This window comes from Mus musculus, chromosome 4 (assembly GCF_000001635.26).
Source record: "Mus musculus strain C57BL/6J chromosome 4, GRCm38.p6 C57BL/6J".
NCBI lineage: Eukaryota > Metazoa > Chordata > Mammalia > Rodentia > Muridae > Mus > Mus musculus.
The window spans coordinates 21768751-21785037 of record NC_000070.6 but is presented as its reverse complement, the minus strand read 5'-3'; the positions used below and the strand labels follow the sequence as shown (position 1 = coordinate 21785037).

The following is a 16287-nucleotide window of genomic DNA, read 5'->3' as shown; positions in this document are numbered from 1 at the left end:
GAGGCAATTTGAGGGCCCACAAGGTAGCTCGGGTGAGACAACACAAGCCAAGCCTGATAACCCAGTCTCATCCTCAGGACTCACAAGGTACAAGGAAAGAACCAACTGCCCTGGAATGTGGGGCCACACACACACTGCCTCTCCTCCTACCAAGTGGGTTCCAGGAATTGAAGGGAAGATTATCAGGCAAAGTATGAAATGTTGTATTTTAATCCATATTGCTTTCACAAATTGCTTAAGTTACCTGTTTGTGTTTTAAAAGCATGTTTCTGGAGAAAATCAACTATTTGAGCCAAAACTTTCTTGTTGCAATGTGTCGACAACTTTTCATTGCATTCATAACACCTGAAAAACAAAAAAATACAAGCAGATGTTATGAAAGAAGCTTCAATAATTACATATAAGGTATGCAGTTGACAACTTCTGCCATTAATAGGAACCAAGAACTCAAAGAGGAAGGCATTAGCTAAGCCTGGACAAATAAGCAAGGGGCCGTTCTTACAGATCCTCACCATTCAAATCAATTTTTGCAGTTTGTCTTAAATGTAATAAAATGTCACACAGTCTCATGGAGAGAAATATGGTTCAACTTATACATGTACCAAATTAATGGAAGGAGGGGTGTCTTCCTCCTTCCCTCCCTCCCTCCCTCTCTCCCTCTCCCCCTTCCATCTTTCCTTCCTTTCTTCCTGTCATGGTTTAAATATGCTTGGCCCAGGGAGTGGCACTATTTGGAGATGTGGTTTTGTTGAAATAGGTGTGTCACTGTAGGCGTGGGCTTTAAAATCCTCATCCTAGCTGCCTGGAAGTCAGTCTTCCATGAGCAGCCTTCAGATGAAGATGTAGAACTCTCAGCTCTGCCTGTACCATGCCTACCTAGATGCTGCCAATACTCCCACCTTGATGATAATCAACGGAACCTCTGAACCTGTAAGCCAGCCCCAATTAAATGTTGTCCTTTATTAAACTTGTCTTGGTCATGCTGTCTGATCACAGCAGTAAAACCCTAACTAAGAAACTTCCTTTCTTGGCAGTATCCAGTTCATAGGAGGCAGAGACAGGCAGCTCCGTGTAAGTTCAGGACCCTCTGGTTGAGTTCCAGAACAGCCAGGGTTATGTAGATTACCCTGTCTCAAAAAATAAAACAGAACAACAAGCCCAACAACAAAACAAAGTTGTTTTATATAGCATCGGCTATATTTATATAGCATCCGCTGTCCTAGAACTTGCAATGCAGACTAGGCTAGCCTACAAGTCACCTGCCTCTGCCTCTCAAATGCTGGAATTAAATGTGTGCATCATCATGCCTATTTTCATTGCTGTTGCTTAAACCTTATTGTTTCTATTTTATGGGAATGAGTATTGCCTGGATATATGTCTGTGCACCACACGCATACATCACCCAGAGATGCCAGAAGCGGGTGCCAGCTCCCCTGAGACTGGAGAATTACAGACCATTGTGGGTGCTAGCAATTGAACCTAGGTGCTCTGGAAAAACAGCCAGTGCTTCTAACTGCTGAACCATCACTCCTGCTACTACAGTATACACTCAACCTCTGAATTCTTTCTTTAGCCCCAGTTTTTTTGTCTCTCTGAGACATGGTATATAGCCCAGGCTGGCCTAGAACTCACAATCATTTGCCTGTTTCTTCCTAATGCTGTAATTACAAATGTACTACACCATACTTGACTCCAATAATATTTTAAAAGACCCCCGTGTAGCTTAGAGAATCTCTGAACTACCTAAGTGCTTAAAGCACCATCCTCCTCTTACAACACTGCGACTCAGCCTGAGCTCACTGTAAGAATTCAACTAAACAGAATTTTTCTTTATAGTACTAAAAATGTCTGAAATAAGTATTTTTTTAATTTTAAGCTTTATCTTCATGCGTAAAATTATTTTTCTTAAAGCATCTCAGATTATATATAAGAGAAAACTGTATATAGTGATATTATATCTTCATTTTACTTGTAGTGCTCAAAGGGTTTTTTTTTTTTTTTTTTTTTTTTTTTTTTAGCAGATACAGTAGTACTAACAAAAGTTAACTTACCATATGACCCATGTACTCAGGCTGATGACAACACAATGGGACTCTGTCCCAGAGCTCTTGAAGTGTCTCAGTGAATGCTGGCTTTCTGAGTTTTTACCGCATCCCTGAAGATGAACAGAGTGACACATAAGTTTCTTTCCAACTGATCAAATCTTAAATTATACTTAAGCAGTTTTGATTTCAAGCAAGAAAGATCAGTTTGGTTTTTTACCAAATTTAATTATTTGTAAAGTAGATAACTTACTGGTCATTGTGTATATACGTCTAATAACCACAGATTGGTTTCCTGTCATCAGGAATGTATGCACTCCTGTCCTGTATACTATATACTGTGGGACACTGAGCAGTGCTGGGCCAGGGTGCCCTCCTCAAACACATATTTTCCAGTCCTCTGCCTTCCAACCTCACTGAGAATGGAAATGAGGCCAGCCAAGTAGTTTCCCTCATGAGATAAGAGGAGGAAAGTCTAGGAAAGTGTTACAGATCTGTAAGAAGAAAGAGATGTACTTTCCTTCCTGATGGCTTTGGGAGTCGCTGTGTGACACATACTGCCTGAAGCATCTTCAGACTCTGAAACCATGAAGCTGGATATGACAGTTTAAAAAAAAAAAAGTACTGATTTTGAGGGTTTCTTTTTCTTGAATTAATCACAAGCTCTGAAGTGCTCAATTTCTGCATTTTAATTAATTAGTTAATTAACTACTTTTTGCTTTCTGAGACAGGGTTTCTCTGTGCAGCCCTGGCTATTCTGGGATTCACTCTGTTGACCAGGCTGGCCTTGGACTCAGAGACCCACCTGCCTCTGCCTCCAGAGTTACAGAGATTAAAGACATGTGCCACAACTTTCTATTTCAGTAGAAAATTCCCTTATTAGGGCTGGTGAGATGGCTCAGTGAGTGAGGCACCTACAGGCAATACTGACAACCTGAATTTGATCCCTGGGGCACACAAATAGAGAACAAACTCCAGGAAACTAAATGTGCAATGAATCTATTTTAAGGCCTATATCTAACCAAGTCCAATTCACACAAGGCATTTTAAAGGTAACAGAAGACATACATATAAATATCTTTCTTACCTGCAAACCACACTTGAGGCACAACCAAACATCAGCAGGCAGTACTGGCTGTCCATCGCAGAATCTTCTCTCTTTCAAACATTCTGAACAAACTGACCACAGACTCTCAGCTACTGCTTTCTTCACATGATTCACACTGACAGCATAACTGACGTGCTGGCACGTTAGACCTACTGAATAATATGTGACAAAATGAAAACATTTTCTCTCTAGATGAAAGAACTACTGTTAGCAGGTGTGCTGGTTAATCAGTTTGACACAGGCTGGAGTCATCTGGAAAGTGGAACCTCAATTGAGAATTGCCTCCATTGGACTGGCGCGTAGGCAAGTCTGTAGGCATTTTCTAGATTAATGATTGATGTGAGGGCTCAGCACACATGGGCAGGGCTGCCTCTGGGCAGCTGGCCCTGGTATGTCTAAGAAAGCTGAGCAAGTCACAGGTAACAAGCCAGTGTGCAGAGTTCCTCCACGGCCTTTGTGTTAGTTCCCGCCTCTCTGTTCCTGCCCTGACTTTCTTCATGACAGATTATAAACAATAAACTAAAATAAGCCCACTTCTCCCCAGGTTGATTTTGGTTGTAGTGTTTACCACAGCATAGTAAGCAAAAGGCTGTATCATTAAAATGATACTAAGTCGGGCGGTGGTGGCGCACGCCTTTGATCCCCGCACTTGGGAGGCAGAGGCAGGCGGATTTCTGAATTCGAGGCCAGCCTGGTGACTAGAGAGTGAGTTCCAGGACAGCCAGGGCTATACAGAGAAACCCTGTTTCAAAAAACCAAAAATATATAAATAATTAAATAATACATTTTTAAAAAAAGAATAAAATTGTTCTTAAAGAGATATCCATATGGCCCCTCCTCGCTCAGGACTGAAGAGATAGCAGGAGAATGCCTATCTAGACTAGTAGTGCAGTGCACAGATAAGGTTTTGCTCAGCATACACAGGACCTGTGCTCATTTGCTAGTACCAGTAAGTAGATAAGTAAAATAGAAAAGTACAGAAAATCTTTTTACCTATTCTAGCTTTGCTATATTGCAAGTTTCACCATTGTTAGGATAAAAACAACAACAACAAACCCAAACTGTATAACTTACAAAAAAAACAGAACTTTTCAGAATTCTTCTTACCCTCACCCACACAGTGAGTTTAAGGCTAGCCAGGGCTAGAGACCATGGCTCAAAAAGGTTCACCATCTGTACACCTGTGGTGTCTGAGAGACTTAATTTTAAAGAGCAACGAGAAAGACAAAGAACAATATGACAATTTGAATGTACTTATAACTTAAACAAAAGGCCAATAAGAACACCAACAATGGCTTTGTAGGTGGAGCTAGAGAAGCTAAGTCTCAGATGTATGCAGAAAACGGTGAGAATAAAGTACTGATTTTATTACTGAAAAGCATCTATTGCTACTTCTTTAGCCCACCACGGTCTGAGATGCCAGATACCACAATTTACCAGCAATGTCATCGGAAGAATCTTCATCATGAGGCAGCAGTGGTCTTTTATTTCTTTTGCCTTTTTCAGGTAGATCTTTTGATGGATCTTTTACCCGCATCTGTTATTTACTGTAAAGTTTCAAGAAAAATAATAATACTTTAATCTCTAAAATTAAACTATGCTTAATGCATATTCAAACTAGACTGGTCAAATCAACAGAGGAAAGATAAGGAAGACTAAATTAAACCACAATACAGGCACACAGGACTGAGTGTGAAGCGACAGAACTCATGGAAGACCCTGGGTCCTAGCCCCAATATTGCCTTAGATACAATTAACACACAAAGGGCACATTCCAGCCGCTCCAGTATAGACTGTGATTATTCCCCAAGCATTTCAAAATCCCTTGGCTGAATTCTAACCTACAATGTGACAGCACTAGGAGATGGGCCCCAGTAAGAGTAGATGAGAGTCACCCTTCATTTATGGAAAGTAACAAGAAGAGAGCCAAGACAAATGGAGCTTCTTAAAACCAGGGCCTACCAGTACCCTTCCCTGTAGCAAGGGACTTCTAGCCCCTGAGTCCCTAACTAGTGATTACTGTTACTCAGTGGATAGTAATTTTTTTATTGACCTGAACTAAGACAGTCTATCTCCATGCATATCATCTCAGAGGTAAAGTTTGAAAATAAGTACTGCTTCCTATGATGGGCTCTTTCCTTACCCTGTCACTTATGCAGACAATGGCAGCTGAAGACCCACATTGGACCAGGAAAAAAGATATTAGACCTAGGAGTTAGGAGCCCTAACCGCTGTACTACCTAATGGACCACTGACACAAAAATGAATTCCACCTTTTAAGCTACCACATTTTCTCTTCAAGATTTCGTTATGAAGATTTTTTTTAAATCTACAAAGGCTAAAAGAACTGTTTACTGAATGCTCATACACTGTCTAGATTATACATGTATATATCTAGAATACAAAATACATGCCAGGTGTGGTGGCACACGCCTTTAATCCCAGCACTCAAGAGGCAGAGGCAGGCAGATTTCTGAGTTTGAGGCCAGCCTAGTCTACAAAGTGAGTTCCAGGATAGCCAGGGCTATATAGAGAAACCCTGTCTCGAACCCCCCCCCCCAAAAAATACATGCACATTCATATATATCTAGTATACAAAATGCATATATACATATATTTCACCTTTTTAAAAAAATCTAATTATCAGTATAGAAACATATAATTTTTGTTTAGGAGGGATTTTTTCTTTTGTTTGCATTTTTTGTTTGGTTCAGTTTTTTTGTTTGTTTTTTTGTTTTTGCTTTTCAAGACAAGGTTTCTCTGTATAGCTCTGGCTGTCCTAGAATGTACTCTGTAAATCAGGACCCTAAACTCAGAGATCTGCCTGCCTCTGCCTCTGCCTCCAGAGTGTAAGTTAAAAATGTGTGCCACCATGTCCAGGTAGAAATACACAATTTTTTAAAAATTCTAAAGTATATGTATTCCTCTGGGTGTGTGCATGTTAATATCGCTGCTTGTGGAGGACAGAAGATGGCATCAGATCCCTGAAGATGGAGTTACAGGCATATGCACTGCCCAATGCGGGTGCTGAGAACGAAACTCACTCTTCCTAAGAGCAGCGTATGTTCTTAGGCACTGTGCCATCTCTTCAGCCCGATACATATGACTATTTTGATAGCACCTGAAAAGCAGTTGAAGAAATAATGAAATTTTATCCCTAAATATGTAAGCATAGTGCTTTTAAAAAAGAATAATTCTCCTGCATAACATCACTACCACATCTAAGAAAAGTACGCCCTTATACCTTATAATCCTAACATATTCTAATTTCCTTATCTGATTTGTGTTTTCTAAAAGGATTATTTTTGAGAGGGGGATGGAGATTCAGTCATTGTTTTTAACTTCATCTGTTACAGCTCTTCATTCTTTTCTTTTTTTAATACTGTTTTCACATATTATTTTTTTAAGTGTGTATATGGGGTGTGTGTGCAAGTGTCCTTGCTAGCACACCTCAACAATGCTTCAATTCCTAGAGCAGAACGGAGAAAGATTAATACAGAGCTATTTTGTAAAGCTTTGCCTGGAAGCTCATATTAGCTGACTAAAGAAAATCACGTGGTCACATTTAGCTTTAGTAAGTAAACACTCTATCAGCCATTTAGCAGAAGCCAATTCTAGATGAACCCAAGTCACCATTTTCTCATGTATTCAGAAAGTCTTGTAAGACCGGGCTTACCCTCATCCCCCACACCTCTCCCTGGACAACTTCTGTGCACAATACTCAGACACTCCAAACCCTTTTCAGTCTCACCTGCACCTCCCCTACCGCCCCACCAATCCCGGCTTTCCACCTCTAAATTTACAAACCTGCATCCACTAACTTTAATTTGAGCCCTGGCCAGAGTAAGGCATTCTCAGACAGAAACAGCTCACGAGAAATGATATATTTTCCCCTATAACAGATAAACCCTTGATGAAGATTTATGTACAGATAATGATGACCTCTGGAAGAATACTCAGAGGCAGATTTTTGATTTTGACTTTGTAAACAACCTGCTACCTTTTTCGAAACCGTTGTCTCAAACGTCTCCCGGTAATGGAGGGGCAATTTCCAATCATTTTTCTAGCAGATGTAACGTTATCTGAACATCCACAAGCCATAATGTGGCAATACCATGTAACCTTCTCCTACAAATGCCACTTAAGGCAGAACAAGCAAGCAAACAACATTAAAATCCAACTACTGGACTTTCAAAGGCTTTCCATTATCAAAATTGTGTCTGGAAACCTCCAAGTCTCTCCTGGCACTGAGGAGTCAAGAGGACTGACTCACAGGATTCAGCACATGGTTGTATATTTCATGGTACATTCTATGAACACTCAACCCGACTAGACTGGAAAAGGGTACTTTGCCCATAACTTCCATAAAGTCTCTCTCTTCAGGTGGGTAAGACAAGGACTAAGCAGCAACATGAATCTGGGTTCAGGGGAACCCATTAGAGACTTGGAGCACAGAAACTGTATGGTAACTGGTCATTTTGGCATGAAACATAATGCTGAGTATAGAACAATTACTACTACATCAGAACATGCCCAAACTCCAAGTTTTAAGATGCCAAACAAGGGCCAATGTTGCAGGCAGAGCCATCAAAGGACAGAAGTTTCAGGCCTGACTTCACCACAAACATGTTCTGGCTTTTTCTTTCTTTCTTTTTTTTTTTTTTTTTTGAGGTTTTGCAAACATCAAACGTTACAGCTTTCTTTTAAAACATAAATCTATTGATGTATTTTATATGTATGGCTGTGCACGTGTTTAGTGTTTCGATTTGCATTAGTGAGGTCAGAGTAGCTTCTCTCTTTCACCTCGTGGGTCCAGGAGATTGAACCATCAGGTTTGGCGACCTGCTGAGACGTCAACTTCAGCTTTTAATTTAAATATTATCTAGCACTTGCGTTACCTCTAACAAAGGATGTACGGCTAACGCAATTAATATCACACTTTTCAACTGGCTACAAGCTTCCCTTGTCAAATTGGTTTTTGTTTTGATTTTTTTTTAAGTTTTGGGCTGCTATTCTCCAGCGTGAGAAGAGGAAATGCAAACATCTTCCTTTTAGATACCCGGGCTCAAAACACTCAATTCTATGAACCTCTTACAAGCACTTTGAGATACGTCACTATCATCATCCTTAATTTACACTTGGAACTGGATAGAGGTAAAGTGACTTGCAGAAGTCCGGGAGCCGGACGTGGGCTCAGGTATAGGATCGACCCCTAACCTAATATTTGGCGTCGCCAAAAAGCTGTGTCTAGGCTCTTCGTCAGGCCATGAATGCACCCCAAGTTAGCAGAGCGGGATGTGCTGCGAGGGGAGACCCCGAGGGGACAAGCGGACGCTGCATGCCCGGGTCACCAAAAAGACGAGACTCGGCCTGGCTCCCTCCCCGACCCCGGCTCTTCCCCCCTGCCGCCAGCACTCGGCCCGGGAGGCCGCCTGGTGCCTTTGTGAATCTGGACGCGAGGGTAGGCTAGGAAACCTCTCTTTCTAGGCTGGTTGACGTACAGGAAGGTCTCGTCGCCCAAGCGAAGACACAGTGGTTACAGTGACCCCAAAGCCTGGGCCCCAACTCACCCCGCCCGCCGGGCCGCAGCTTCCACACGCAGGAGCTTCTGCGCCTGTGCAGAGGGGAACCCGGAGAAGGCGGGGCTTGGCGTCCTGGGCGGGGGCGAGGGCGGGGTCTGGTGTTCTGGGTGGGCCGAAGGCGGGACTTTGAGTCCAGACCCAGATCTGGGTTTTCCTTTGGCGGCTTGGAGGTTGGAGCATGGTGGAGGAGTGTAGATGGGATGAGGGGATGGCGCCCTGCAGCCAACTGATTACAGTGCCAGCCACGGGGCCTGGATGCAGGCGCTGGCTTTAGTGAGCTGCGTCCCACTTGCTGGGTGCCTTTTAAGACAGCTTCCCTTGTTCCATCACCCAACTCGGAACCTAAAGTCGCATCTGAGATTCACTCTATATGATTTTAACGTTTTATTTCACGTGGTTCTCACTTCTGAACTAGATTGTACATCACACCTGTAATTCTGCTCAATCCGATCATCTGTTACAACAATGTACACCTTGCTTTTGAGTAAAAACAGTTGGTTTGAAATTTTGTTGTGGGGCTGGAGAGATGACTCAGTGGTTAAGAACACTGACTACTCATCCTGAGATCCTCAGTTCAATTCCCAGCAACCACATGGTGTCTCAGAACCATCTGTAATGGGATCCGATACCCTCTTCCTGTTACAAAAAATAAAAAAATTTAAAAAACAAAAAATAATTTCTTGCAAGCACTAGTTGATGAGCCACAGTCTTTCACAAGGGACAAGTTGTGACCTAATGGATCGTGTGCTGGGGTTGGAGTTTAAAAGAGTTCAGTTAAGAACCAAAAGCTGACTGGGTTTGTTGTTGTGGTTTGTTGTTTCCACTTTTTTTTTTTTTTTTAACTTAAAAATCTAATTCATTTCCATGGGGAAACTTGGCAAAGGAGAGAACTCTTCCTTTATGTTGTTTATAGGAACCATTCATTAGACAAATGCAGTGGAATACAAGCATGCTGGTCAAGATACTAGGTATGGGGTACATAATTGTCTTTTAGAAGGTCATTTTCTTCCAGGGAAAAAAAGAAATGCTGCATCTGTAAGAACAGTTTGGGTTATGATATAATTCCAAAGTCTATATACAAATTTCAAATTTGTCTGTATAAATATCAAGTTTCATATGTTAGTATTGAATTTGAAATAGACTATGTAAAAGATGCAAAAATTTGCATCCTAAATTGTGTCAGGTTTTTGTTTTTTGTTTTTTTCTGGTTTTTCTTTCTTTTTTTTTTTATTAGATCTTTTCTTTATATATATTTCAAATTTCAAATGCTATCCGGAAAGTTCCCTATACCCCCCACCCCGCCCTGCTCCTCTACCCACCCACTCCCACTTCTTGGCCCTGGCATACCATTGTACTGGGGCATATAAAGTTTGCAATACCAAGGGGCCTCTATTCCCAGTGATGGCCGACTAGGTCATCTTCTGCTACATATGCAGCTAGAGACATGAGCTCTGGGGGTACTGTTTAGTTGATATTGTTGTTCCACCTATAGGGTTGCAGACCCCTTCAGCTCCTTTGGTGCTTTCTCTAGCTTCTCCACTGGGGCCCCTGTGTTCCTTCTTATAGATGACTGTGGGTTTCTCTGTATAGCCCTGGCTGTCTTGGAACTCACTCTGTAGACCAGGCTGGCCTCAAACGCAGAAATCCACCTGCCTCTGCCTCCTAAGTGCAGGGATTAAAGGCATGCACCACCATTGCCCAGCCTAAATTGTGTCAGAAATAGGTCTTTTTAAAAAGTATATATTAAAACTCATGGAAAAAATAACAGAAGAAAAGAAATTTTTTTTTAATTTTTAAAAATAGAAAACAAAAGACTCAACTTACAGTTAAAGGAAAAAGGGCAGAATTTTAAAATTAAAATTTAGATTCTCTTAATAAAAAGAAATTCAAGAATTCATCAATTAATCCCTCAATATTTAAGTTTGTCTTAGAATTGAGTCCTGTGGCTACCATGATATCTAACAGATATGCCCTTAGACTGATCAAAATCTTTAGAGACTGAAACCCCCATTCAAACTTGGAGGTTTGCAGAAAAATGAATGGAACTAGAGATCATGTTAAGTATCAAACAAAAAAAAAAGACAAATAAAATGTTATTCTCATTTCATTTCTATTACTGCGGTAAAATGCCACAGCAACAAGCAATCTCTGAGGAAGCAAGTCCGTCATATTGGGAAGTCAAAGAAGCAGGAACTCAAGACTATAATTATCATACTATAAGAAATAGCAAATATAAATCCTTTGTTTCAAATACTATAAAACTTGTGTTTAAGATACACAATTCACATCTTTTTACCCTATGCCCTTGAAAAACTATATTCAAATCTTTTTAAAAACTGTTTTCAGATGTGGTGTGGCTCAGCCCTTAGCACACATCTTTAATCCCTCTGAGTAGAATACAGACATCCCCTTAGTAAAATTGGTTTGTAGACGGAAGCACCCATGTTTGAAAGTGATGGCTAGAAAAGAGGCAAACAAAGAGCTGACTCAGAGAAAGATTCTACAGAATAGAATATGCCCAACTCTTATGGAAATAGAGAGAAAAAGAGAGGCTACTTAAGAGAGACCCGTGAAGATAGAGAAAAGGGAAGGAGGCATTTTTATGTTTTACTGAGAGAGTTTCACTGAGACAGGTTTCAGAGAGAGAACAAACTAGACATGGGTGAAGACAGAAAGAGCCAGAGAACGAGGAGGAGTCAGAAAGTTAGAACATATTGCCAAAGTCAGAATGAAGCAAAGCTGAGCAAAAAGTCAGAGCTGAGGAGAGAAAAGTCAAACTGATTCAATTAGCTTGGAGAGAAGTTTGAGCCAGAACAGCACAACCAGCCAGCCAGAGTTCAGAAAGAACTAGAAAGGGGCGAGCTTACTTAGCAGTCAGTCTCAGAGGCTGAAAACGTTCTAGGCCTAGGTAAGGTTTGTAAGGAAGTGTACTGGCTAGTTTTGTGTCAACATGACACAGCTGGTGTTATCACAGAGAAAGGAGCTTCAGTTGGGGAAAGGCCTCCATGAGATCCAACTGTAAGGCATTTTCTCAATTAGTGATCAAGGGGGAAAGGCCCCTTGTGGGTGGGACCATCTCTGGGCTGGTAGTCTTGGGTTCTATAAGAGAGCAGGCTGAGCAAGCCAGGGGAAGCAAGCCAGTAAAGAACATCCCTCCATGGCCTCTGCATCAGCTCCTGCTTCCTGCTTCGTGTCCTGCTTGAGTTCCAGTCCTGACTTCCTTGGTGATGAACAGCAGTATGGAAATGTAAGCTGAATAAACCCTTTCCTCCCCAATTTGCTTCGTGGTCATGATGTTTGTGCAGGAATAGAAACTCTGACTAAGACAGGAAGCTAGAAGTTTCCAGGACTAAGCCTAGGTTAGCAAATGGAGGCAATAAACCTCCAAGATGACAATTATGTCAGGAAAATAAAAGCTACATTTACAAAGCAGTCCTGCAAAGAAAGACATACGTGCGGACCAACGTAATGTAAACAATCCAACACTGAGATTTTCCCTAGATGATTGTAAGTTGCATTAAATTGACAATTAAAGCTAACAACCACACAGTTTTTCTCTCATATGAGAATCTACAAATACATGCATACATATGTAGATATGTGTGTGCGTGAATATACATATATGTTTATATACATAAACAGAAGGCTAGCAAAATAGCCTGGCAGGTAACAGTGCCTGCCATTAAGCATGACAACCTGAGTCCAATCCCCAGAACCCAAATAAGTGTTTAAGGGGTGTGATGATGTGAATGATTTGAATATGCCCACAGGAAGTGGCACCATTAGGGGGTGTGGCCTTATTGAAGGAGGTGTGGCCTTGTTAGAGGAAGTGTGTCACTGTGCAGGCAGGACTTTGAGATAATAAATATGTTCAAGCCCTGCCCAGTGTGAGACAGTCTCTCCTTGGCTGCCTTCAAATCAAGATGTAGAACTCTCAGCTCTTTCTCCAGCATCATTCATATCTGCCTGGACACTGCCATGATGATAATGGACCAACTGTCTGAATCTGTAAGCCAGCCCCAATTAAACCTTGTCCCTTAGAAGAGTTGACTTGGTCATGGTGTCTCTTCATAGTCACAAAACCCTAACTAAGACAGAATTTGGTACAAGGGACTAGCATATTACTGTAATAGGCTTGACCATGATTTTGTCTAGAGGAATGTGTATTTTGGGACTTTAGAAAGTAGTGGAGTTCTTTAAGTGGGGCTTAATGAACCATCCTAGAAGGAATATAAAACACAGTGATGCTGATTTGAACTATGCAACCCTTGCTCTAGAGGTTTCAGAGAAGTGGAATTTTAACATGTTCCCTGGAGATTATTCTTATGATATTTTGGTGAAGCTTGTGGAAGCCTTTTACCCTTATCTGAAGAGTCTGCCTGAGGCTAAGGTGAAAGATTCAGATTAATTGCATTGTCAATGAAGTCTCAATGAAGCCCAGCATAGACTTTGTCCTCTCAAGTACACTCATAAAGATCATTTTGATCAAGTGTAGCAAGCTTGGAAAGGAAAAATACAGATTCCAGGAAGTGGAATGTAGCTAGATCCTGTGTTGAAGGATATTAAGTGGAATTTAGGAAGTGGTGACCTCAGGCAAGATCTCACTGAGATAAGCTTATGGCTTGTATTTGTGTTAGGCGTTATTGTTACCTGGTTATTATTTTCATTTGGAATTTTTAATATGGAATGAACTGCAATCCAGAAATGGAGGGCACATGTGTGATCCAGATGCTGAGGCTGGAAGACATGGGTTTTAGATCTGGATATTGACATGGGATGACACTAGCTTTTGGTCTGGATCTTGAGGCATAGTGGCCATGAAAAGCTTAGGTCTAGCCATGGTGGTACACATGCCTTTAATCCCAGGAAATAGATACAGGCAGATCTCTGAGTTCAGGGTCAGACTGGTAGACCCTGTTCCCACAGTTTCAAGTAGAGAAAAGCTTATGTACAAGCATGGTAGACCATTCTTTCAATCCAGCACTCAGCAATACTCTGGAGACAGGCATGCAGATCTCAAAGTTCATGCAGAGTTCAAAGTCAGTCTATAGAGCAAGTTCCAGGATAACTAAGCGTGATGGTTTGCATATGCTTGGCCCAGGGAGTGGCACTATTAGAAGGTGTGGCCCTGTTGGAGTAGGTGTGTCACTGTGGGTGTGAGCTTTTTTTTTTTAAGATTTATTTTTTTTTATTTATTTTAAAGATTTACTTATTTATTTATTATATGTAAGTACACTGTAGCTGTCTTCAGACACACCAGAAGAGGGCATCAGATCTTGTTATGAATGGTTGTGAGCCACCATGTGGTTGCTGGGAATTGAACTCACCACCTTCAGAAGAGCAGTCAGTGCTCTTAACTACTGAGCCATCTCTCCAAACCCCCCCACCCCCCTATTTATTTTTATTATACATAAGTACACTGTAGCTGTCTTCAGACACTCCAGAAGAGGGAGTCAAATCTCATTACAGATGGTTGTGAGCCACCATGTGGTTGCTGGGATTTGAACTTCGGACCTTCAGAAGAGCAGTCAGGTGCTCTTACCCACTGAGCCATCTCACCAGCCCCAGGTGTGAGCTTTAAGACCCTCATCATAGCTGCCTGGAAGCTAGTATTCTGCTAGCAACCTTATGGTGAAGAGTAGAACTCTCAGCTCCTCCTGCACCATGCCTGCCTGGATGCTGCCATGTTCCTGTCTTGAAGATAATGGACTGAACCTCTGAACTTGTAAGCCATCCCCAATTAAATCCAGAGATGGACATTATGCTGGCAGCTGGACTTGGTATTATGTTAAGAGTCAACTAGGTCAATCTAGTTTTAAAGGTGTGATGAGGTTATGAAGAGCAACCGAGGCTTGGTACCGTGAGAGGCCAACAAAGGCCATTAGTGAGGGTATAGACCCAGTTGCAGTAAATGGCTCTGGACAGAAGGGGTTATGCAAGAAGTGAAACTTAGGATCGTGAAGAGAGCCTATGAGAGGCTATTGGTGAAGCCTACTTGCAACAGAAGACCCCAGTATATTGGAGATGCCAGTACCATGGGATGACCACCAAGAACAGCAGCAGCAGTGGAGTGGAGTCAACCAGAGCCTAGAGTGCTACAGAGGGCAAAAGCTAGAGAAGTGATCCAAGCCCTTTAGAGGAGCCCAGAAGATCATGTGTGGATACCAGACTTTGGAACAAGAAACTGTGAAGCTGAAGTTGCTTTGGATATCCCAAGATATTAGAGATGCTAGAGTTGTGGGATGCCTGCTGAGGAAAGCTGCTAACAAGGAGTGGAACCAGCCCAAAAGAATGAAGTTTGTTACAGCTAATAAGAATGAAAGTAGTTGGAAATCTGAAGAGTGCTTGCTTTGACATTGGAATGGAGACATGGAATTTGGAGTTTGCCCAGCTGGCTTTTGGTCTTGCTTTGGTCCAGTATTTCCTCACTGTGACATTTTGGAATGGTAATTTATATCCTGTGCCATGATATGTTGAAAGTATGTGACCTGCTTTTTGATTTTGATATTATAGGAGATTGCAATTAGGTGATTACATGAATCTCAGAAGAGACTTAGAACTTTGGATTTTTAAACATTCTTGAGAGAGTGGTAGACTATAGGACTTTTGAAGTTGCACTAAGTATATTTTGTATTATGCTATGGTTAGGTATGGCCCTATAGGCTCATATGTTTGAACAAGCCTATGGGGACCAGGGAGTAGAATGTGGTGGTTTGAATATGCTTGGCCCATAGGAAGTGGAAGTTCTTGGAGGTGTGACCTTGCTAGAGGAAGTGTGTCACTGTGGAGGCAGGGCTTTGAGGTAATATATGCTCAAGCTCTGCTTAGTGTGAGACAGACAGTCTTCCCTGGCTTCCTTCAGATCAAGAGGTAGAATGTTTAGCTCCTTCTCCAATGTCCTGTCTATTTGGACACTGCCATGCTCGGACACTTCAAACCCTTTTCAGTCTCACCTGCACCTGCCCTACCACCTCACCAATCCTGGCCATTATCACCAATACATCATGGTGATAATGGACTGAACCTTGGAAGCTGTAAGCCAGCCCCAATGAAATGTTGTTGCTTATAAGTTGCCTTGGTTATGGTGTCTCGTCACAGCAATAAAACTCTTACTAAGACAAGAGAATAACAGACTCTGCAAAGTTATTTATTGAGCTAACAGCACACATGCTGTGGCACACATGTGCCCCCTACACACATGGAAATTTCAAAAATTAAATTTTAAATGATTAGGAAAAATATGGTAGATAATGTCATTGGCATAGAAATCTGATGAGGCTTATTAAATACTGAGTAATTGGATTTAGGAGGGTCATTCAGTTGAAGTGCTGGCTGCACAGGCATGAGGACCTAAGTTCAGAATCTCAGACAGGATGTTCCATAATTCCAGTGCTGAGGGAGACCCGGGTGAGAGTGCAGAGACAGGCTGATCCTTGAAGTGCCGTGGCTACACAGCCTATCTGACTTGGTCATCTTATTTTTTTTTAATAATTTTGTATTTATTTAGTTTATGTATATGAGTGTTTTGTTTTTGTATGTGTCTGTGCACCACATG

General features: G+C 41.6%; 1 protein-coding gene across 8 annotated transcripts in view; it reads right to left on the bottom strand.

The window, feature by feature from the left end:
* Positions 1–16287, bottom strand: part of Usp45 (ubiquitin specific petidase 45) — a 70712-nt gene that overhangs the window by 52835 nt on the left and 1590 nt on the right. For 2 of the 8 annotated variants that reach the window (XM_006538364.2, XM_006538365.2), the window contains exons 1-5: positions 8721–8823; positions 4588–4697; positions 3130–3302; positions 2052–2155; positions 245–345 (exon numbers count right to left, since the gene is read on the bottom strand). In XM_006538364.2, the coding sequence (XP_006538427.1) occupies positions 245–345; positions 2052–2155; positions 3130–3302; positions 4588–4687 (478 nt within the window). In that variant the 5' untranslated portion in view covers positions 4688–4697; positions 8721–8823. Of the gene's footprint in view, positions 1–244; positions 346–2051; positions 2156–3129; positions 3303–4587; positions 4698–8651; positions 8672–8720; positions 8824–16287 lie in introns of those variants that run through there. The other 6 variants (NM_152825.2, NM_001290425.1, XM_006538362.1 and 3 more) reach the window with 5 other exon arrangements.